Source organism: Anopheles gambiae, chromosome 3 (genome assembly GCF_943734735.2).
Source record: "Anopheles gambiae chromosome 3, idAnoGambNW_F1_1, whole genome shotgun sequence".
NCBI lineage: Eukaryota > Metazoa > Arthropoda > Insecta > Diptera > Culicidae > Anopheles > Anopheles gambiae.
The window spans coordinates 71,106,477-71,131,121 of record NC_064602.1 but is presented as its reverse complement, the minus strand read 5'-3'; the positions used below and the strand labels follow the sequence as shown (position 1 = coordinate 71,131,121).

The 24,645-nt window shown below is 39.4% G+C and overlaps 1 protein-coding gene across 1 annotated transcript; it reads right to left on the bottom strand.

Annotated features, from left to right (window-relative positions):
• Window positions 1-528: 528 nt before the first annotated feature.
• Window positions 529-17,026, bottom strand: LOC1271029 (transcription factor Sox-14). Its single transcript, XM_061657420.1, has 2 exons — window positions 15,574-17,026; window positions 529-2,550 (listed from the first exon to the last, which is right to left on the bottom strand). The coding sequence occupies exons 1-2, from the start codon at window positions 15,798-15,800 to the stop codon at window positions 2,127-2,129; spliced, it is 651 nt and encodes a 216-aa protein (XP_061513404.1). The 5' UTR covers window positions 15,801-17,026; the 3' UTR covers window positions 529-2,126.
• Between the last annotated feature and the right edge of the window lie 7,619 nt (window positions 17,027-24,645).

The following is a 24,645-nucleotide window of genomic DNA, read 5'->3' as shown; positions in this document are numbered from 1 at the left end:
ACAAATACTCGAAGAAAAAAAAAGTAGGTCTAGCAAAATTTTGGTGTGTAGTTTGGAAAATAGAATTATTCTAGCACATTTTAACGAGAATTCTCATTAATGAGATGGTAAAACTAAGACAATAACAACTGTGTCAAGATTATGATATCCTTAACAGATGATAAACTTCAATTTGAATCAACCTTTACGACCAATTATTTTGCCGTGTTTTCCTTGCAGAACATTTTAGAAATTAAATATCACTCTGCAAAAAACTGCAAAAAACATGCAAAAATGAATAAAGCCTTTTCTCCTCAAACTACCGTAAATTCGTTAGTTGAAGTTTGTGACACAAAATCAACTTTAGAAAATACTTGTAATTTTATTTTTTGAATCAAGATACCATCATTCTTTAGTATAATTTTTTGGCTATTGCATGTATACTACTGAAAGTATGAGAGTTTCCGGGGTTTGCCTCTCTTGAAGTCCAAATATAATTCCAATAATCAGAACAATTGTGCAAATAACAAAAAAAAAAAACAATCAGTGTTTTCGATTTACTTAAAACTGTCTTTATTGATAGTGTATGACACTAAACACTGACAAAAAGAGAGCCTCTGCCAAATGGGGCCCAGAGCGACCCCACGTGTGTGCGTGTGTGACTAACGTGTTTTCCCTTTACAAACGTGTGTTTTTTCTGGTTCTTGATTTGAGCTGTTGTTTTCTTCCCTCTATTGCTTACTTAAAATATACACCGATGAGTTAACTAATCATAATAAGGTAACAATTTTGATTTATAATTTTGACACATTTCCTTTTCTCTCGAATTCTTTCTCCGTGTTCTTTGTAAACTAGCGGGAAAATTCAAGAGACCGGAAATGTATTAAGACTTGATCTGAAATTCACTGGGCTTATGTGTCTTACATGTCACTGTACACTTATAACATAAATTGAGCAACCTAATACTCCTTGCACACAACTCAGAAATCCTCCGTAAGAAAGAAGTCTGAAGCGCTGAATAGAATGCTAACTTCGTCGAGTGTTTGAAATGCGGTCAACCTGGTGCCGTTGTGCGGTATTTGCTTTCACTCGCTTCGTACTGATATGGCTCTGTAACACGGGACGCTCGGTTTCAACGCTCGGTTCACACTACTCTCTTATCACAATGTACACAATCCGTTATCATGCCGTAACTGTTTCTGTTTCTCCTCTCTTTCTCTCCCTCGACCATTTATCGTACAGGGAGAAGCAGAAATAGAAGGGCTTTTCGAAGCCCCCAAACCAGGTGGTTTTATTTTGGTTTGCGTTAGTCATTTTGCCCCCTTCTTTGCTCCTTACTCTCGCCATTGTTTTGTGTTGTTTTGCTTTTAGTACCTCACCTGGAGTGCGCGGGAACTCCCATTGCTTGAAAACAATAATGGATACCCCTTTCATCATCCTACAGATTTGTTTGACCCATTGTTTGTCTCCACTTATTTACTCTATACACATACAGATAAACAGCATTTTACATGGCCTTTTATCGCCTTCCTAAAAATTAACACATTACGCCCCAGGTTTAGTGTCTTCATAGATTGAAGAACGGACGCTGTGGAGCAGTACGCAATTACCCCGCACGGTTAGAACGCTTCCTCGGGAGCGATTGGGGATTATTACATTTTTACACCATGATCGCCTCACCCGATGAGATATGATTGATTGTAATTAATTAGACTACCTGTTACGAGCTTTTAAAAATAAACACTACCATCAAGAAAGTCTTAGCCGATAGACAACGATTTGATTGTGCGCGAGAGATAAAGAGTGTGAAAGTGAGTGAAAAGTGTGTACTAAAAAGAAAGGAAACAGGGATTGAGGCTGGATAGAGTAATAAATATCTTGTTGTTTTTTCATGAAAAACCTTTTATGTTGATAATATTGCAAAATTAATTCGTGCGACACTATTCGCTATACCTTCTTGTCATGAAGAACCGCTGAGAAATTGGAGTCATTTATACGAAGGACACGACATAACACTATCATACACAGGGCTCTCTACGGTGCTGCGCCACCTTGCGGAAATGCCGATATGTATCGTGAGATGGAGAGAATTGCAAACACTACGCTCCCTAAACATTATGCTCGGCGCTGTAGCGCAGTGGCGTAGGTCAGATAATGTTGCCGGACTGTATCGGGGACGGTGGTGCGATCGGCGAGGGAGGTGACGCTTTCGGCGGCTTAATGTAGGACAGTGGCAGGGCGGCATGGGGAGGCACGGCATACGCGGACGGTACGACGGTGGACAGCAGGTGGGGTCCGTACAGGTTCCAGAACGCTTTCTGGTGCAGATCGTAGGCGAAGTGGTAGGACGGGAAGATACCGGGCGGTAGTCCGACCGGGGTCGTCAGCTGGGTCGGGCTGAAGGATGTCCGGCCGACCGGGGACTGTGACTGGGGGGCGGGCTCCTTCGCTGAGGACGGACCGGTACCGTTCGGGTGGTTGGCGCTGTTTGGGGTGGGCGATTTTACCAGCGGTTTGGGTTTCCTTCGCGGCCGGTACTTGTAGTCGGGATGTTCCTTCATGTGTAGGGCTCTGGAAAAGAGAATAGAGAACAGAACTATTATTAAACGATATTGAAATTGCAATAAGAAGTGTGTGAGAATGTAGTAAACTGTTCAATCATAGTCAAATTATGTTTTTAGTACAAGACGATGAACTTGTCATCGGTAAACAAACTGATGTTTGGAAGGCTGATTTGTATCGGTTCTGCTTCTGAATGAAGATTTTAAGAATATTTTGTGTATTTGTCAAGCTACCAGAAAGCCTGCTTGAGCAAAAGTTTTCACCCGTCCTGTCAAAAAATGACAAAAAATTACATGATTTCAACCTCCAACTGACAAACTCCATACAAAAAACTGACGAGAACCGTGAAGGGCCCCAATATTAGATAACTTCTGCATGATCACAGATCATAACCATGATAACAATCAAGAGATATAGGCGACAGATGTCTATAAACGTAGCGGAATTTGGGACAAGTGTGCCATACGGGGCAAGAGTGCCACCTAGCATTTTTCCTTAAAAGCTTTAGTTTAATGATCAATTGTGTATACAGTTGGTTCCTTTCCAATGACTAGGTATACTGAGCCGAATTTCATATAGACCAATCGATATTCCCCACTGTTTTGAACTGATTTATATTGAGTTTCAAAATTGAGCAGAATATTATAATTTTTTAATCCAACCAAATAAGCTCTCAAAAATCATGCGAACAATCAACCGAGAAAATATTTACACCACCGTATAGCTGAGAAAACGTGAATTTTTTTGTGGGGTTAGTTGAAAAAAACTTTCTTTTTGTCACTGAAAAATTCAATTTCAAAAAAGTTACAACTTTTGGGGCAAGTGTGCCATCTCTGTTTGGGGCAAGTGTGCCACCATCTTTCATAGGCGCGAGCTGTCAAAAATGTAAACATTGTTGTAGCGTTCAGTGGTATGGTCCGCTTTTACGAGCGGATTCTACTCCGGAAAAACAGACCAGCAACAACCCATATTGCGATACAGTTTGTGGTGAAAAGGGGTTCATTGTTGACTAAATACATGTAGGAATACATACACTAGTGGTACAAACGTAATAATTTCCAATTATCTAAGAAATACGGTTATTTTAACCAGGTGGCCGTCTTGCCCCATACGAGTGGCACTCTTGCCCCATAGCCCAAAAAACAACGTCTTTTTGGACCCTTTTTAAAACGCTTCAAAAACAATTTTGTTTGCACGTTTTTCAAGCGAAACTCATTTATAAGTGAGGAAATACATGTAAAATGGTTATGAGATTTAAATCGGCTTTCGAAAAACACGTTTTAGTGAGTTATAACTTGAAATGCTTAAGGTGACACACTTGCCCCAAGTTCCGCTATATAAAAAATTGATTTCTTAGTTACTTTGGTTCTAGGCTCTAGGTAATGCGATATTCGAACTACCCTGATATCTTCGAAGCTCGGGAACAGACTCGATATCCAAGTGTGTTGAATATCGTTAAAGCTTCCATAAAAATCCATATGTTGGACGTAAATCTCTTTGGTTTAGTTAGTAAAATAAGATTATAGACATCGGTAAAGTGGACAAAAAAAGATTATTACTAGAAATACATCGTAAATTCCTAAAGAGATGGTTAGGAATACGGTGAAGAACACAAATGTAGATAATCATAAAGAACATATTCACATTTTTGTTCAATAAATCATAGTGACACTGCATTTTAAATCGTACATCAAAAGTCTTAGATGTCTATCCAAATCTTCTATTAATCACTTCATCAAACAAAACTGTTTTAAGGTATATTTTACTGACATTAAAGTAAATATTTCATTGATCGCTACAAAGAATCAATTCGAACCGCCGCGGGTTTTGTTCAAACTAAAGATAAAATATACATCCTAAAACATCGGTGTTTTTTTTTGCTATCCATTCGCCTCCCATGAGGGTCGCTCTGAGGTCGCCCAGCTGCCGCACCAAACCGCACCGAGGGAAAAGGCATTGAAATTAACACGAAACTTATCAGTCCAACGTGTTGACATTGAATCAACAACGACGGCACAGCCGCTCGTTCCCTTACCCCGTGTGTGAGAGAGAGAGAGAGGGTAATTTCGTAATCGATAATTTCCATGTTTGCCTTTCATTGCGTATCGAACACGTTGGAATCGAAATGGGTTCGGAGAATTTGATGATCCTGTGTGTTGAGTTCGAAAGCAACATCACCATTGTGTATGCATTGTGTGCATTGGTAGCCTTTTGCTGATAAGCGTGGACGGGTTTGACTGTTGATTCCCGCGCGATATAATTCCGAGAAATGAATAATTGTAGCGGTCTTCTTTCATTTTCTTGGGAAAATTGAAGATTTCATATCAGAGTGCAATGGAAGCTTGATAGAATGGTAAGATGATATTTCAAATTCATATTTCATGGAAAACGTTGTAAGCGAATTCTGAATTTTCCTTTTTTGAGTTTTTTTTTGTATGTTGTTAAATCATTCCCAACACAATAAGAGTTCATAACCTTTGGTGACCCTTTAGTTTGCGAATGTTATTGCAGGATTATTCGTGTAAAGTTAAGCGTCTAGCAATTTAGCCTCTTTTGTTGTCCTCTACTCATAATAAATCGAATGAGTTAAGGATAATCCGGTAAAATAATCAAATAAACGTTTGCATCATCCCGAACCGTGTGCGCCGCACCACCAAAGCAAACATAAAATTGGATGAAAAAGATTCGTTTGTTCCTTTTTCAGAACACACTGGCTGACTGACTGGTTCGTCCACAGCAGGACCTTTAGAAAACTGGCAGTTCGTTTGTTAGCATCGTTCCAAAACGCGAATGTTCCCCACCCCGTTCTGAACAACTCCTGCAAAAACAACTCCACGCGATAACAATGCGTGACAATTGCGCTATTAATTGCATACGGCACAATGAAATGCGCTACAAAATGAAATAAAATAATACGCACACAGGCACGCACGCACTCAGGGGCGAACAGAGACACACGCGCCACCACGCGCAACCTACGAGAAGCCTAAATGATCATCCGAAGCATGGGAGAAAAACGGTGTGGCGTTGTTGGGCGTGGGATGGGCTTTTCGCACACGCCTTTTTAAAAAGAGGAAAAATCTTTTCCTCCTCATCCCCATTTACCATTGGCGGTGTTCGAGCGATGCTCACTACAAAGTGAGAGGGATTATGACAGCGCGATTTGTATACGCAAATCCAACAATCGCCTCCAACAATGGCGGAGCGGATGGAGGCTGGAAATTAATTTGATCCTGTTTTTCATTATTTCATCGAGCGTACCATTTGTTCGCTCATTATGCTACTTTTGTTCCGCTCGGGCGATGATTGTTTCATTTTTTGTGGGTGTGCGCGTGTTGATGCTGTTGTATGTGGTCTATTTTTTGCGCCGAGTGAATGGCGACTCATGGATGTGATTTTTCTGTTGAAATCAATGTCTGCGAGTACGGGTATCAGCGTTTTAAGCCGGAAAGGAATCGTAAGGAAACCAGCCTGATTTACACTCATTGGCGACAATTTGATGTGGTGTTACTGCCGTACTTACCCACGGCTTGTAATCTTTCCGATAGGTTGGTTTGACGAATGTGCCGTGACGAAACAGGCACCATTGCTAATGCGGATGTAAGGCTTTCGCATGCATGAAATTGAATTGGGGAACCAATTTGTTGAAAGAAATCCAACGGAGGGGGGAAGCAACTTTTTTGGTGTTAATACGGAGTGATGAAGAGTAACACGTAAAATTTGTGTAAAATTTACGGTTGTGCAAATTTGTGAATGAATTTCGTTGCAAAAAAGGGTTGTCTTTATCAACATGGTTTGTTTTGCTGTAAATTCCATTGCTGTTGACATCAAACAAGTCAAAATAGTCAAAGCAAAGCTCTTACAAAACAATGTAAGAACATCGCTTTGGGTCAATTTAAATCGAATTTAAAGTTTAGATGGATTGCTGTTCTTTTGATAGATGTTTTACTGTAGTTTTTATCATTTTAAGTTTTTTTTACCGGTTTTGATAAAGTTATATTTACACACTCACAATTACCCATTTATTGTTAGTCAAACCTTTTCGCAACTAATGAAACAGTGTGTAATTGATGCGACAATCAATATTTTTAAATAACCCAGTCAGATCAGGATCTGCATCAAAATCAAGATCAAGGTGGATTAAACATACCAGGTGGTGGAAAAGGGCCTTTGGGGGGTCGCCATAGTTGAGGGACTTTACGTCATTTTCATACCGTTAACCATTGGTTTCCGCACATAAGGCATGTCAAATAGAACAGACTTCTTTGTTACTACGTGCATTTTGTCTATGTATATTAATTTTATCGAAAAAATGAGTTATAAAAACAAAATATTTGATTATTTGTTTCATCACGAAATTTAAAATCATGTGAGCAAGAGTTCTAATCTCACTTAAATTGTCCATGTGTCTCGTAAATAATGAGGAATAAATGTTAAAATAGGAAATTTAAATGATTTATTAGTTTTTATCCTCAAACATGTCGAAAATACAATAAATTATACAATAAATTCACAAAATAACACGAAATAACACACTTGAATCTATGTTTTAAGATTGAATAAGAACTCGCAAGGCTCAAAATATATTTTTAAAGTATATATACTTAAAACAAATGTGGTAGATAAATTATATTATCAAATTAAATACACGTAAACAACTTTTGAATCCTGGGAACCTTACTTCAAGTGACGAATTGTCAAAATTCTCTAGATTACACCACCTGATATTTTTAATCCACCTTGAGCAAGATGAAGAAAACGTCAAATCAGACGTCGAATGTCAAAGAATTAGATTTAAAATATAAATTGCGCTATTAAAACTAAAACATTGTCATTCTGCTTTAAAGAAGAAAACACGAATATAATTCAAACTATTTCAGAAAGAAGATAGATTAATTTGCTGAAGTTACATTAAAACATGAAGATGATGGATAAGTGTCTGAATAAGGAAAATTTGTTCCCAAATGAAATTACAGGGTTGCTCTAACCAGCTTAGAGCTGGAAGCTTCATTTCCAATACGTAAAATCCCAATTCACCAATGTCAAATGTGTATCGAACATATACAAAGCAACCAACCACAGATCATTGGAGTTTCCATAGTTATTTTTGAAAGGTATTTTAAGAGATTGAATTTGAATGGCTAGAGAAACCCTGTAAAAGTACTGTAATTGTACGTATGATCTGCACTATGAGCTGGGATTTTTTTTATCGTTTTTTTATAACTTGAATATTTTTTTTTATAATTTATGGTAAAAAGTTATTTAATTGAAAAATTCATGTCAAACATTACCTTTGACATCAATGAATTGAAAGACCATTTTTGTCGTTTAAAAATGAGCTCAATTGTAAAGTACAGAATTGAAGACTGCAATATACAATATTGATCGACCGTTTTTTTATCGTTTAGCTTAGAAGCATGGAAGCAAATTTCTGCAATCTCAAGCGTTTTTGGTGCAGTGTGATACAGCGTCCGGAAGAAACGTAACACCTTCCACCACCCTCCCGACTATCCTTCATTCCCGCTGTGTTAAAGTGGCTATCTCTGTCGACACTATGCCAACAGTGCTGACGACCTGATAAGGGGATTTTGTTGCTGACTAAACGAAGGTGTAAATGCCGTTTCATGATACGGCCGGAAGGTGTGCACGTTTCTTTTTGTGCACCTTCCCCACGTGGTTGCATGCATGATTTCAGTATGCGTGTGTGTGTATTGTTCCGGATTGTTGAAAAATGCGCGCAACAACGCTTATCAGATATGACACGGAAAAGAAAAGGAACGGAACGGGAGGTCGTCATATCGATAAGTGTCATCTTTATTGTTTGCAAAATCATCTGCGATAGCGTACGAAAGCCATGTTTGTGGTGAGGAGCTTCACTCGCGAATTTAAAAGCATGTTAGGAATTCCGACTTCCATCACAATAACTGAAGGCATAATTTTGTGTGTCTAAATGTCCGTTTTGTGATTTCTGTGGTTCTAAAAAAGGGATATTTTATTTTGTGTTTGCTAGCACACTGTTGAGCCGGTCTCGTAGTACAGTCGTCAACTCGTACGACTTAACAACATGCCCGTCATGGGTTCAATCCCCAAATAGACCGCGCCGCCATACGTAGGACTGACTATCCTGCTATGGGGGGGAATCAATTAGTCACTGAAAGCCAAAGCCCACAAGTGGGTACAGGCAGGCCTTGACCAACATCGGTTGTTGAGCCAAAGAAAAAAAAAAAAAAAAAAAAAAAAAGCACACTGTAAAAGATGGTAAACGTTTTGAGGAAAACACTCGATAAGCAGAAGCTGCGCATCCGCAGCGAGTTTCCATAAGTGTCTTCTTCTGTGTTATCTCACTCACGTAAAGCATTTTATGGGGACAGTGTCTGTTGTTGCATCAGTAGCAATGAGTTTTATCTCTTCCTTAGGTTACGGTCTCGTTTCAAAAGTCATTTACTCACACGAACAGGGTAAAAAACAACGGGAAAAACACAAGAACCATTCATCTCGCCATTGCCATGTAACAAACAAAGAGGAAACAAGACTCACCAAAAACGCATTAAACCTCAATATCTCGAGTGTGTGTACGCGCAAAACATGAGCTCTAAATTAGTTCGGTGTAACATGAATCCTTGACTTGGTTTGAGATAGGCACAGACACATTCTCATTGCGGTTGCCTTCCCTATTCATCCTAGATAGCGCTTTTTTCCGCTCGCTCGTTGGCTTTTCTCATTGTAATTTAGTGTTGCCACTTGATCTCGCTGCCATAATAGCGGGCGTGAGTCAAGGACTTCCTTTTTCAGGACGAAACAACGAACCCCATACAAAGAATAACACAGAAACTAATAAATTTATCTGTATTATTCTGCTGGTCTCTCTTCGCAGGCTCCTTTTTGGATGGATATCACACCGGCAGGATTCTTTTCCAGATGTTTGCGTTAAGATCGTTGCTGACTGCTCTATGCTCTTTTTTGGCTCACAGACACACATGTGTCCGTGGATGAATAGCTTCGTTGCCGGAATTGTTTATTTGCTCTAGTGCCGCCTCGTGTGAGTGTCTTTTATCTGTTTCTGTTTTTCTTTTCCCTCTCCGTTGCCTGATGATCGGTTACGGAAAAAGTTCGTAGTTCGAGCCGACATTAAATAAAATGTCCTTGTCTGGCACACACAATTCCGCTCGCTCTCGTGTCCACCACAATGTATCTATTAGTTGGAGGGATCTTTCTGGTGCCAAAGCTAAGCTTAATGTAATCAAGGCTCTAGCTTCATGATTTCCGAAAGAAATCAGCAAACATTCGCCACACTGTTCGCTTTTTCGCCACTACAAGGGGCGCTCCCCTTTGTCAAAAGCGATTGCACTCCGTTCGGCTTGTTGGATACACGATTGCTGAACGAGTGAACCACTCTGTCGGTCCCGTTGCCAACTTGATTGTTTGTCTTTGCGAAGAAGGGGCCAGTGTCGGAGCACAATGGGCTTAAAATTGAAACACAACACAGTCCCGATGAGAACATTTAAGCCTTATACAATAGAGGCTTTGCCGGCTAAAAGGCCTGCATTTTGTGTGTGTGTGTGTCGTGGCTGCCCGACACACAAAAAGGCAGCAATTTGGAGCGTTTTATCGACACCCCTGGGTTCGTTTGTTTTAACTCCGGCGTGTGCCTGTCGGCTGGAGACGGACTGTCGGTGTTCTGCACATTGCACACAGACGTCATCGGAACTGCACTGGAATGCAATGCATCGGAATTGCAGTGTGTGTGTGCTAACACTTAGTCAATGCGTAAATAATGAATCCTTTCTCTGGTGGAACAATGGGACAATATTGTGCGAGGGGGAAGCTAACATCATTCTGCCATGTTAAAGTGCATGATGATTAGAGATGTATAACAGTACTTAATAGAAGGACTGGAAAAATTGACAATCTTTCGTTTTGTGATAAAAGTGTATCATCAGAAGAATCAACACCAGACTGGAGACTAACTAAATCATTAATAATCTCATTACGTCTGGCTTCTTGTGTGGCTTTGTTTATAAAAGTGTTTTTCCGGTCGTAGGAATGCCAGTCGGATGATCCTGCCAGTGGGGGGAAGTAATTAAGTCGTTTCATTCGCTTAATTACTGTCCATTTCCTACCCGGAAAGGATATATTTCCCTGGACAACGTGTACCGTTTAGCTACCGGGCATGTAAGGTCCGGTGTTGCTCTTCCCGCTTGGTGTGTGTGGTAGGTCAGAGAGGGATATGAAAAGCAATAAGTGAAAGTGTAATTTGTACGGCAAAATGGGGAATACGGAATGATAATTGTCAGTAAAGCAGTGGATTGAAGTAGCGTAAAAATGAAAAAGAGCTTTGGGTTTTAGATTTGTTTTAATAAGCTTGAATATGATATTTAATGTATACAATTAAATTACTTGTCATGTGAAAATACTCGTTTGGTGAAAATAATTTCATGTTTGTGCATATTTCAGACTTAAAAAAATCTGTTACAGGCTACTTCCACTAGAACCACTATAGTCTTCTCGTCATTTATTCAACTACAAATATGTCTTAATTAAATGTATGCGTCATAAGAACGTTTTTAATCAAGTACGACATTTTGCTGGTCAATGAATGTTGAAAACAAATATCTTTTAAGTTATTTAGGCGTTTTGTATTGTTTTAATTTGCTCTACCAAATTTTCCCTTTTTTCGTCAATTCTTAGATTTAATAGAGTGTAATTGTTACAAATACGTTGCTAATTCCCGACAATGGGGTCCTTCCCGTTTTAAGTTAGTTGGCTGAAATTTCAGCCTGTCAGCTGTTTGCATTGTATAGCAGTTTTCGAGCAGCTATCTAAGTCGGTATAACATACAGGTAGGCTTATCCGAAGGTGTATGGGTTTAGAAGGCTGATTTTTATCACTTCTGCTTCTTAATGAAGATTTCAAGAGTGTTTTGTGTATTCGTCAAGCCTCCAGGAAGCTTGTTTGCGCAAAAGTGTTCACCCGTCCTGTCAAAAAATGTTATTCAAATTTAGTTATAAAAAACGTACCATGAGAGTACCTGGTTTACATACTCTTTGATTCTAGATTCCCCACCTGATTTCTCTAATGCACATTGCGATAAATGCATACACGACCTTGTTTTGACATCTTTTCGAACAGGTACTCGAATATAATTCTGGCTTTGAGGCTAAAATAATCTAGACTGAAAATTGCAGGCTAGTTTTATGTGTGGTTTTGTATAAAGTGTTTACATGATATCAGCCTTCAGCTGTCAAACTCCATACAAAAAACTGACTAGAATCGTGAAGGGCCTAAATGCTTGAAAATGCTCCTAATAAAGCAGTAAATGTGTTTCTAACCTTGTTTCAACTTCTATACTATATCTCTATTATTCTACGCCTTCAGAGATACTTGTACCTAAAAATTTAAACTATTTTACAATGATGTAGTTAATGAATTATGAGACTAGAATCAATATTGTCAATTTTCATTGTCTCAACACTCTTGGCTATAAGGAGCACGAAATTCTGCAGGAACATGAATATATTTTCAACGTAATGTAAATCTTTCTTCTTTCTTTGAAAATCAATTTAGAGGCTCACTGATAAGTTCATCGTGGGAGGCAACGTCTTCATTAATATTGAGTATTTTTCCGCGAATAATGAAAACAAATCCCTTATCACGGCCGTTATAATCCACCCTTCCGTGATTATTCATTATTTGTCCATGACGTATGCCTGTTTGCACGGGAGATTTAGATGCCTGCTTAAGTAAGCTACGCTTTATCAACACATACGCGAACATTCTTGATTTTGTGTGTCTTTCAATTGAATTATTTTCCTATATGTCATCCAGATTAATTAAACAGTCAATAGAAAACCACTCGAACGGAAATCTCTCAAAACTGTTTAAACCGAAAAAAGGGTAAATCGTATTCAGTTCACTTTTCTTCTCGAACAGATGCAAAAGTGTCATTTGTCACAAGTGTGTCCTGGCCAGGGGCTTCTAGAAGAAACATTGGTAAACAATCAACAGCGCTACTTCACATCCCTACTTGACCAATCGTCATATTTTGTGCTCGTTTCGTTCGAAACCAGGGGAGGGGTTCTCCTTTGTTCATCACTTGACAACGAATGCAAATTATGATTGTTTAGTGCAGCCAGAGTGTCCTCGAAGCTCGGTAGGGATGTTTGGGCTTGGGCTAGCACACTGTTGAAACTGTCAACCGACGTCCCCGGTCGGGTGGCAGGGTGTCACGTCAGTTGTAAATATTGTCCCGAAACGAGAAAGAATGATGAAAATCCATCAGCGAGCAACAGAGGGTCTGTTCTGTCATACACGCGAGTCGAGATTTCCGTTCGGCTTTAGGCTTTAAATTCGTTCCAGATTTCCTGTGCCGTCTGAACCGTGTTTCATTCATATTCTCTTGTTTACTTGTGCCGACATTGGTCGTCATTGGCTGTGTGCTGTCGGCAAAGGATCGCCACCAAAGAGAAGCATCTGGGTGCATGTGTGTGCATATAAGGGGCTTTAGTTTTTTTATTTAGTTTTTTTTTTTTTGTAAAGATGTTTTCCTTTCCTCTGCTTTCTCCGACTACAATCATCACAATAGTTCGTTATGTTCAACGCATCAAAGTAATGGAAACTAATGAGAATGGTATAGGCGAACACTAAAATGGATTTATCGTACAACGCGTAAGCTTCGTGGCACATGTTGTGGTCTAGAAGTAATAATTGCTTTAAGTAATATTCAAAATATTCATCTCAATACAGCAACTAGCTCAATGTTCGTTGCATTTACTGGGGATATTTCTTCCTCGTCTCTTTTCCATCTCGCTATTACACTATCATCAACTCGATTGTTCTAGATTTTGTTCTGGCTCTCTTTCATCTGCCGGCCGATACTCGTGGCCGATAAAATACATCTGGTTTTGATTGGCCAAATCCATCACACGATCACCATGTATGCATAAAAGTGTTGTGTTCCTGAAAGCCGCCAAACACATGTAGGTGGAACGTTCTAGCTTTTGTGCCCGCAGCTGTACAATTATAAAGTGCCGGAACGTGTACAGTGAGATGTTTGTTTTTGTTTTATTCTGCGACAAATACTGCAAATAATGTGAACCAGTTTTTGAACAAAAAATAACCCAAGGCATTGTGGCACATGTGTGGGGAGTTTTGTGTAACATTTGTTTGCCAAAATTTGGGTGTCCTCAATTTGAATTATTGTTCGAAAACTTGGGCCAATTTGGTGCCCTCAATTTGAATTAATGTTACGAAAAAATTACGGGGCTCAACACGCAATATAATTGTTTGTCCGTCTACTTTATTTAGGTTTATTTTCTTGTAAAAGTAGGTTCTGCTATCAATTGAAGTGGCACGTGTTAATATGTATTTTTCAGTTCTTAGAGGTAATTCTTGATACAGCACTGTGTATCGCAGCACTGTGCACATATTGAGCTGTTTACTATTTCTTCTTTAGATGGTACAATTCTATGTTATTTTGTAACTTTGTTAACTTTCTGTTTTAATTACACTTTATGACAGTTTTTAATGTTGTATTTGAAAGTGATTAAACTTCTTCACAAAACGCGGATTCAATTGTAAGCGTTTCTAAAGGAAGTTGTGTAAAAAGTAGTAATTCCAGCTTTTATGGTTTGTTCGAGCATTTTACCTAGATATGTGTACTACAAAACTATTTTTATCTCTTTACTAGTTAATTTAGCCCGTTTAAACGGCTGCGCAGTCAAATTTCATAGTTATATACAAAAACCCAGGCAAGCGATATTTTATTTGCTTTATTTATTTTTTTTATATATTTTTTAGTATAACTCATACTTGTTTCTGTTCCTGCCAGGTGTTATGTTCGATCTAATTTCCTGCTAAAGCCTTAGCCGAAGTATTCAACAATTGGAAACAGAGTGCCAGGCCCGGTTATGCATCTACTTAGTATTTTGGTATCACTTATTCTTATTCACTTCATGGGACAAACTGTTTTGCTGAACTCTATTTCTATCGAAAATTGTATTTATACCTATTTCCCTGTTCCTGTCCATTTTTATGTCCAGGTGGTTATCTTGGCTATCCTTCGTAGTTCTGGTTATACTTTGTCTCCTTATGTTATTTCGAATACTAAGCTAATTTGCTAAGTTAACTCTTATATTTGTCACTTTTTATTAAGTTTTCATAATTTCTGGTCATATTACATACAACGTATGTTTAGAACAAATTGTACTAAAAACCAAAGCTTCATAACTTTTTTTGAAAAATAAAGCGCAGCAAATAACTGTTGGCACTGAATTTTTGAGTCAACTTCCAAGAAAATATCCGTAAAGCAATGAATTATATCGCTCTCACAAATGAAGGTAAAACATAAATCCCTCTATCGATAGTACAGCACTTTTAGTACAATCAAAATCCCGGTTTAATCTTTTACACCGTAACGATAAACTGCAAATCACCCTTCGCGTCGCCATAATCCCTGCGATTAAATTACTGCACTAGTATAATAGGAATACAGCGAAATCGTAACCTCCGCAACAATGCCCTAATATCAGCAAAATTAGTAATGGGCTTCGCGGAATAGGGCTTAAGCCTATCCAGGAGAAATCGATCAAACCGGGCATTAAAATCATTTGTTACAATTCCGTTTGCACGTTTATGATGATCGATAGCAGGAGGCACTTTTGTTGGGGGGAGGGGGGCGGTTGAAAGTGAACCATCATCATCATCATCATCATCATCGTCACCATCGTAAAGCGTGGGATTGTGGTGGTTATTGGGTGGTCGCTTATCACCTCATAATGTCTTCGGATCAGCTCTTTCTCTCTCTCTCTCTCTCTCTTCTCCACGCTCATTAGTCCCTTCACCTTGCTTTGTTCATGTGATGTAAACACAAACACAGCGAACAAATAAAAATAGCGTGACTCAGGGAGAGTTCTTGTGCAATTTTGGGGCACCTCAAATGGGACCTTGAGATATTTACGACAATTCGCAAATTTGCCTCATCATCATTATCGAAGGGATGAATAATGCCGTCGGGAATTAGAGAGGTCAGCTTACCTTAACCGCTTGGCTTCATCGATGAAGGGTCGCTTTTCGCCCTCAGTAAGCAGCTTCCATTGGGCGCCGAGATTTTTGGAAATCTCCGAATTGTGCATCTTCGGATTGTCCTGTGCCATCTTGCGGCGCTGACCGCGGGACCACACCATGAACGCGTTCATCGGTCGCTTGATGTGTTCGCCGGCGCTGGCGGGGCTGTGATTCTTCGATGCCATCGTCATGTCCATGGTGATGATGGAGGGGTTTTGGATTGAGTGGTCTAGAAAGCACTTGTTTCGCCTACTTTCAAACACAAACACGCACACAAACAATAGAGACAATAGGTATCGCTCGACTGACGAGATGTCTTCTCATAAACCGTTTCACCGTTTATCGCTTCCTTATTTGCGTGGTCTTTAGTAGACAACACACACGGGATCTCGTGCGCTGGAGCTGGTTATCACGAGGCGCTTTCACACACCAACAGGAGAAGTGGTCTTATCTGCGCGTTTTACAATTGTATCTTAGCCGGCACAAACTCCACCAAATTCGATTGATGGTGGTGGCTCTATTCCGCTGCTCTTTCCCTATCAAACCAATTAACACACATGCCACACTCATACGCCGAGCTCTACAATCCGGAAACTGGCGGCCGATTAAACGCTTCACTATCACCACACGCGGGTGTCATTTTGACCACGCGGAGAACAAACACCTAACCACAGACGCACTCAAATAACCCACAACTGTCAATAGCCACTAATCATGAGCTGGAAAAGCAATCCAGTGACCCGTGGAAACGCAATGTAACGCCACCACCCAAAACGCGACTACCCAACACGCGATACGCGATCGGACATCTCGTGCAGATGTTGGCGTGTGGAGCAACGGGTTTGTCTGACTGAGTGAGTGACTGACTGGCTGGCTGACTGTCTCGGGCACGGGCTCGAGCGTGATTGGGACGCGCTGAGAGATTCCGATGTTTTCACGCTGGGTTCTAAGCGCATAATGGTCCCTATCATAATCTGTTCCACTGTTGATATTTTGATAAAAAACAGGGAAAGACTAAGCGGAGCTGGGTGTGAATGAGCGGTGCACGTGAACCCACATTGCGTTCGCTCTCGCACTTTTGCCCGTTTTGGGTGTGTATGCGTGTGTTTATGTGTGCTTGGCCAGAATGTGAAGAACGGTGGCGTTCCGGGAGACCAGAAAGGAGCAGAAAAACACATACAATAATGGAACAAAAAAAGAGAACGCAAGTCTCTCTCTCTCACTCTATTTCTCTCTTTATTGATAAACTGCAATGTGCTCGACTAAGATTGAAGAGCATGAAAAGCATCCTTTTGTGTGGGTGCGTGTGTACGTATACGTGAGAGTCAAAAGTGAAAAGCAGGAAAAATCATTTTCCATCCGTCCGGCTCGCTCGTTGTCGTCCTCGCAGATGCGTTGTTGTTTGTGGAGGATCTAACAACCAAAAAACACAAACGCTCGGTGTTTTACGCACATGTGTGTTTGGCACGGTGCACAAGCGAGATGTTGTGTTGGTTTCGCATGTGGGCGAATGAAATGGGCGCGAAGGCTCATAAATGATGCACGGCTGAAAAGGATAGCTCTTATGCCAGATGATATGCGGCGTGTGTAAGCATGTGGAGAGGTTGAGAGCGTTCGGTCACCCGCACTTCAGGAGGCGGACAGTTTTGTGTTTTTGATGTGTAATGTGTAGCTTTTCTCTCGTTTGAAGGATTTTTTTAGACGCAACACATTATATATACAAGCGGGATTGAGGTGTTGTTGCTTTGAAGCATCCTGTTTTGTGGTGTAGTAGTAGCGCAGTTTCATGAATGAAACTTCAGCATTCCTTTACAGCTCTTCATTTTAGTTGCTTTTTTACTTTTTTTGGAAAATATCTAATGTGCTGCATGAATGTCAATAAACGAATTACTCAAAGTTTGTTGTAGTTTCTTTCGTTCCGAAATGTGTATCTCATAACAAATAATATCTATAAAAAAAAAGTGTTGAAATGGCTTTGAATGGGGCTTTTGTGATCGAAAGACTGTACAATATAACGAAAGAAAAATCCGTGAAATTTCCATGATCTGTAAATTATTCCAAACTGCTAATCTAAAATCTAAAAAAAAAACGTACAGCTTTATTATTTTTAACGTTCTATCTACAGCTGCTGCTACAGCTTAAAGAAAATAAACACGAACTCATTTGGAATAAATGTACCGTTAAAATATTATGTAAAGATTGTCAGGCGTCTTCTCAATTATCAAAATAAGGATTCTACACGAATCATATAATCAGTTGCAACGTGGCGGAAAGCATAGCTTTTGTGTTTTTTTGTGTGTCTATAACGTAATGGTTATTTTTGGTTATGTGGTGTTTTCTAACTCTGTTTGTCTCAATTTCGTGTTAAATAATGTGCCAAATATAGTCAAATATTTTTGTAAATATTCACATCACAAATTCAGAGGTATCACCGCTAAAGGTTCGTCGTTGTGATCTTGAATACAAATTAATGCTTAATTTGAACGGAAGTAATTGGATGAAAGATGGAACAAAGTAAAGTTATTATAATTTGTATTGATATTATTAATATTATTATTTTCATTATTATTATTATTCATATTATTATCATTATTATTTTTATTATTTTTATCATTATTATTATTACTATAATTATTATTATTTTTTAAATTATTAAAATTAAAATTTAAATTATTAAATTATTTTAAATTAAAATAATAATTATTATTATTTTAATTATTATTATAATTATTATTATTTTTAATTTTATTATTATTATTATTATTAAAATTATAATAATAATAATAATAATAATAATAATAATAATAATAATAATAATTATTATTATTATTATTATTATTTTTATTATTATTACTATTATTTTTATTATTATTGTTATTATTATTACAGTCAATAATAGTCCAATAGTCCTTTTTATACGATATGACAATTTATAAGCTATTCGTTCGCTATTTTATAAAAGAAAATAATCAGCTATGTCATTAAAACACTTAGAACATCATGTGTTAATAAAATGTATATCCAAAACCCTACTAGTCATTGCTTACTACTGGACAGCGCCAATACAATCCATTTATGTACGCTGCTTTTGTACGACTTTTTAACCATTCATTGAATCGTCACGCAACAACAGTAAAGCAACACCGCCCAGCAAACACATTCTGCTTTGTTGCTGGTGTGTGTGTTGATGCTGGTGCTGGTAGAACTCAGGCACAAAACATAAATATTACGCTACTCTAGTGCGGGTGCAGGTTATGCTCCCAGATGTGTGAAAATACGTTAACCAGAGCCACACTCTCCGATTGTCGTACCGGCAGCGAGCGAGACAACAAACGATCGGATTCTCTTTTCCCAACTCGTTTTCCACACTACGCTTGTGTGCGTGTTTTCTTTCAGTTCAAACGACAACAGTAAAAACCATGTCTTGTTTCAAAGCGAAAAAAAAGAAAAACGAAAAGAATAGAAATTCCCATTTGTGGGTGGAAAAAGCAGTCTTGCGCACAAAGCGACAAGCACGTGGAAAACAGACAATCAAACCTTTTTTCCCCAGCAGACAAGCACACGCCACTCGGCGGGTATGATTGGGGGGAAGTACGATGAGAGCAGCATAAGTAGCCATCAGGATCATGGCCGGTGTTTGGGAAGTGTTGTTTCTCTTTTAATGGCTACACACCGGGCAACAAGGGGAACCGGAAATCGGAGATAATTAGAGGTAATTTTATTCGAACGCCCGAGCCTCTTGTGAGGTGTTTCTGAGGTGTCTTCGTGTCTTCAGGATTTGTTTAGGATTTGTTTATATCTTCAAACGGGTTCAGCTCGATCCCATTTATCCTGCCACAAAGCGTGTGTTATCCTGTATTGGATCGGGCCAATGTCATAATGGTGTTTGTGTGTGTGTATTTTTCTCCATTCGACGTTATCTGCTCTTTATCCAACTCCTCCCGAGCAATTATTATTATGGTGCCGTTTGTTACTGTTGCATGTTTATCATAAAGTAAACGTGTTTGCTGTGCGAAGCCCAAGAAAAAATGTCTGTTTTTCATGTTTTGTGTGTGCGTGTGTGTGTTGCGTTGGCCCTTTCAACCAGTTTGTTGGCTTTATTTTAGTCTCTTTCTCTTCCCTTTGTCGTCGTTGCTGTTGTTACTGTGTGAGATGTTTTTCTTTCCCATAAAATACGCCGCAAGGCTAGGAAAGGAGGGGACAAAACGGAAGAAAGTACACGCAAGGCACGGCGGGGTTTTGTTGCTATACAAACAATCGATAAGTTCTGCCCATATGCTTCTTGCGTTCGGTGAGTAGCGATCGTAAAAAAAACCTCCCTGACGCAGAGAAAACGCACAAACAAACCATACAAAACGTATAAAAATATCAAATGAAACAGGACAAAATGCTTACATGTCTCTTGAAAGCGTTAGGGCTCTGTGTGGCACACTATGGCTGGCAAACGAGTGCCTCGGAACAATCCAATGGGAGGCAGAAAGAAAGCATCCATTGTCGGGTGGATCCATCCGAACAAAAGCAGCAATGGGGGACACAAAACACTGAGCGCTGATACGAGCCCGAGCGCGCGCGGCCATCATTGTGTAAATCTAAACTCGTTTCTTCGGTGTGACAAAGCAGGAAAACAATACAACGTACTGCAATCGTGGGTGCGACAAGGCGGAAAAAGAGAAAGAGCGAAAGAAAGAGCGAGAGAGCGAACGAGCCTGGATGAAAATGACATCCATTTTTCCATACCGGCGCATTGTGTTTTGTGCGCTGCCGAGGGGAGCTCAGCAGAGAGCAGCCAATAAGAAAAATTAGCGGGTGTGGTTTTCCGCCTGCCACGAAAAGCGGGGTCGCTCTCGCTCGCCGCCGAAACAGGGGAGAGAGAGGACAAAGAAAATGTGGTTGGGAAAATTGTGGGGGTTCGACAGGGAAAATCGCTCCCGTGATTTGGTTGTGTTGGTTGACATTTTTCTTTGTGCTGAGATGCTACTGCCTGAGCATATCCTTTACTCTTAACTCACACAAACACAACCTAGAGCTAACAAAGGATGCCGCTCGAACAATGTCCTCCTTTTTGGCGCGCCACGCGCGGAGAGAAACCACGTGAGTGTTAGACGCGCCAAAGTACTCTTGTTGCGGAATTGTAGCAAGCGTGGTAAACGCGCGCAACACGTGGTTCCGGTGGTTTTCTGTAGCGGTGGTGTTGTGTGGTTTTTGCTGTTGTTGTTGTTGTGCTGCTTGCGACCTATGAGCAGGCAGCGATGATGATGATGATGATGATGATGATGATGATGGGAAAATGTTTATTGACAACTCATTTGTGGTTGGAATGCTGGTTTCGAGATGCCATCGCACACACAAACGGGCCATTGTGTTTTGGTTGTTGTATGATGTGCTTTTATGACTACATTGCGCTGTGTACTATGTGTGGGTTTTGTGCATGAAATGATATGCTGTTTTATTCGTTTCTGATTGATAACACTTAATGTTTTATTTTTATTGCTACTCTACTTTCTTCTGCTCTAGTCTAAAAAACACATGTTTACTGGTTAACAGGGACGCTTTCAAACTTGATAGTTTTTCAAAGAGGGTAAAAAGAAAATAACATATCATTATGATTACATTTTTTATATTTGCTTTCGATAGTTTTATGTTAAAAACAAATATATTTTTCATCATTTAAATATCATGAACTTATATTGTTTCTTGTGAAATGTTGAAATACTACTTATTTAGAATCATACTGAAAAATATTTATCTCTGCTTATCAGCATGGTATGTTTCTTATTTGCTAAGGGACGTTTTAAAATCTTAAAAATTATAAGGTTTTTGTTCTAGCAAATATGTACAATTGTTCAATTGTCGCAGTTAACAACTCGCAGTTAACGACTCGCCTGTGTCACAATTGTGCGTCCAAGCATTTTGCGACCAAGAATTCTGCGATCAGACAGTTTGCGACCAAGAAATTGCGTCCGAAGATGTTGCGACTAAAAATTTTGTGACCAACCATTTTACGATCAACAAGTTAGAAACCAAGAAGTTTGTGACCAAGGATTTTGCGATCAATAATTTTGCGACCAAGAATTCTGCGACCAAGGATTTGGCCACCAAGGGTTTTCGACCAAGAAATTTGTCACCAAGCATTTTGCGACCGAGATTTTTGTGACCAAGGATTTTGCGACCAAGAAATCTGTGACCAGGAAGATTACGACCAGGAAGTTTGCAAACAAGAAGATTGTGACCAAGAACTCTGAGCAGAGGAAGTTTGCGACCATGAAGTTTGCAACCAAGAAAATTGCAAGAAAAAGGAAGTTTGCAACCAAGAAGATTTTTTGATCAAGGCTTATGCGATTTTGAACCGCGCATCTCGATGAGTACCTCTACCTTTGTAGATGAAATAGTACCTCTACGGATATAAATGTAATTGTTCGCGACGGTTTTTAATCTCCATAATGATAAAGGTTATATATAATTGCCATTAGACCAGTACATACAAAAACGGGAGAAATTAGATTTTTTGTACATAAACGACAGGATATCACTTTTGGTTTAACAAAAAACGGGATTGTCCCGTTCAATATGGAACGTCTGGTCAGCCTAATTGTGGCCATTTTCAATGACAATAAATTATCTCGGCTCAGTTGCTTTACGTGAATTTACTCCACGTTTCCTGTTTCACACAATCGTTATGTTTACAAACATTCTCTACTCCGGTTTGGTTTAAGTAGAATAGTGAAAAAGCCTCTGTTTATGCGTATCTCCCATTTCGTATGCCTCATTCGAAAGAAAAGATTTACTGTACCGCAGGTCAGTAAGTAGATTCATTCGCTGCTACTCTTCGATTGCTGCCGGAAGCACATGGAAAACTTCACTCATCTCCACTGGGTGCACCTATACTGCACGGCAGAGCACATTAATATGTGCCCACTTCACCAGACGGAACTAATTCGTTGCACGCTTTTTCAATTGAACAGTTCCTCAACAGTCCCTACCAACAATCTTTTCTGTTCCCGCACGCACAGGAATGTATGCAACAACACTCGGGTTTCCCCTTCGCTTTAAACGCAATCGCACCCCACCTCACCAGCACTCGGTTCGCGGCGGTTCCGAAGATGAAGATTTTCGGTTATGAATAATCATCATAGACACACTGTAAACAATAAACACAATCCCGTCATTATCGGAGTCTAATCATCGCCCTACCGACCCGAATATGTGTGCCTATATTACCCATCGCATACACACACAAAATGGGAGAGCAATGGTGAAGCACGCCTCATGACCTTCGCTTTGCGCAAGCGAGCGTGAGGCGCGGCACGTGAACGCTTCTGGCGGGATATCCGTACGCACGCCTGCCGATGCCACCGTTCGGCAATAAAGAATTATAATCCCCACACTGAAGGACGGATTATAAATGCCATAACAATAAGTTAGACGCTTAGCCATGCAGGGGGACGCTGCAACACTGTGCCCTGTTTCTGTACGTCCTAGTCCGCTGCTAGTATGGGATGCATTAAAGGGGTAGTCGATAGAAAGAAGGCATCAGTCCGATGGGATCGCTATCATCTGCACTGGAATGGTTTCAGTGAGAATCTGCAAAAAGGGTTGTGCCAATTGGGCACCTACCGATCATAAATACTACTACGCTTGATACAATACGGGCATTGGTGTGTACAGTAATGGACCCTTTGTTAGAGCAATTTGAAAATTGAAATTCTATCGGCCGATTGATTGGTTGGTTCGCTGAATGGCATCGAACAACGAACTTTCTGACCGCATTTCGGCACAGTATGAGGGGTTTTTGTTGTTGCTGCGGTGGTGTAACAATCGTCCACCTATCCCTATCGGGACCGATAAAATGGTCGCAAATTATGGCAAACGTTTGCTGTAAACTTAAATTGATTAGAATCGGTAGGTGAAACACTGGCAACATTTAATGGTGAATTATTTGATGGTGAGCAGGGAACGACGATCATGTACGATAGTGATGAGCTACAGTATTAAACAATTGCTATTTGTATGTGTTTTGTTTTATCTTAAAATAATTGTTGGAAAACAATTGATTGAATTTTATGATTTATATATTTTTTTTAAACTCCGTTAATGAAAAAATTAGCGTCACAAATATAATGTTTTGTTCTAGTCATTGCGTTGAAGTATATTCTCATTTGTTTTTTTTTCATATTATAAAATAACCTTATTAATTTTTTTAATTCATTGCTCCAATCTTATTCTATAGTTAGCATTTGGATGTTCTATTCAATTGACACCAATTGGTAGATGACTGGTTTGTTGCAATGTTTCGTTTATATTCCTTTTGTTTTTTTTTCGTTTTGCGTTTAAGATTATCAGTTTATTAAACTTTTTTAAGTAACAAATTCCTTCTCTGAAGTACGGTTTATAAACTGTGTAAAAGTCTTAATTTTTCGTGTCACTTTTGATTTCATGTATTTATATTACATTATATTTACTTATCATAAACAGATATTTGCTATTAACCTTCATAACACAAATGAAAATTTAAACAGAAAAATATGTAGTGGCGTTTAAATAAAAGTAAAAATACACTAAGAGGTAATAGCAAAATAATAAAAATAAAATAAAATAGTTTGCATCAATCAAGAAATAGCAAAATAGAAAAACAAACTACGGAGCTACGCGTAACTATTGAAAAGACAAACTACTCGAGCGATAAATAAGAATAAAGAACTAAACTTCCAAACCTGCAACAGTGGGCAAATTGGTGGGCTTTCCCACCACCTCAAACAATAAAAAAAGAAAACCCAAACCGACCGCTGGTCATAACTGGCGGTGAATAAATGCAAAGCCCCCGATGGAAAGTGTGCGGCAAAGAAATTTATAGCGCTCTTTTTATGCTCACCGCACGTGCCCCCGTGTGCACTTATGCAGTGGCTGGAGGTGGGTCAGTGTGAAAGCGGGCGTAAAAAATTGATAAGAAGATAACAGTCCCGAACCAAACCCATGCCAAGCATCTCGGATTTCATTTGCGACCCGCCTTACTTATTGCAGGAAGACACTACCACACCAGTCCCC

Bases quoted from the DNA above. Each gene is read 5' to 3' on its own strand.
- LOC1271029 (XM_061657420.1), bottom strand. From the start codon at position 15,800: ATGGACATGACGATGGCATCGAAGAATCACAGCCCCGCCAGCGCCGGC. The intron at 2,551-15,573 runs GTAAGCTGACCT...TCTCTTTTCCAG, and splicing joins GATGAAGCCAAGCGGTTAAG to AGCCCTACACATGAAGGAAC.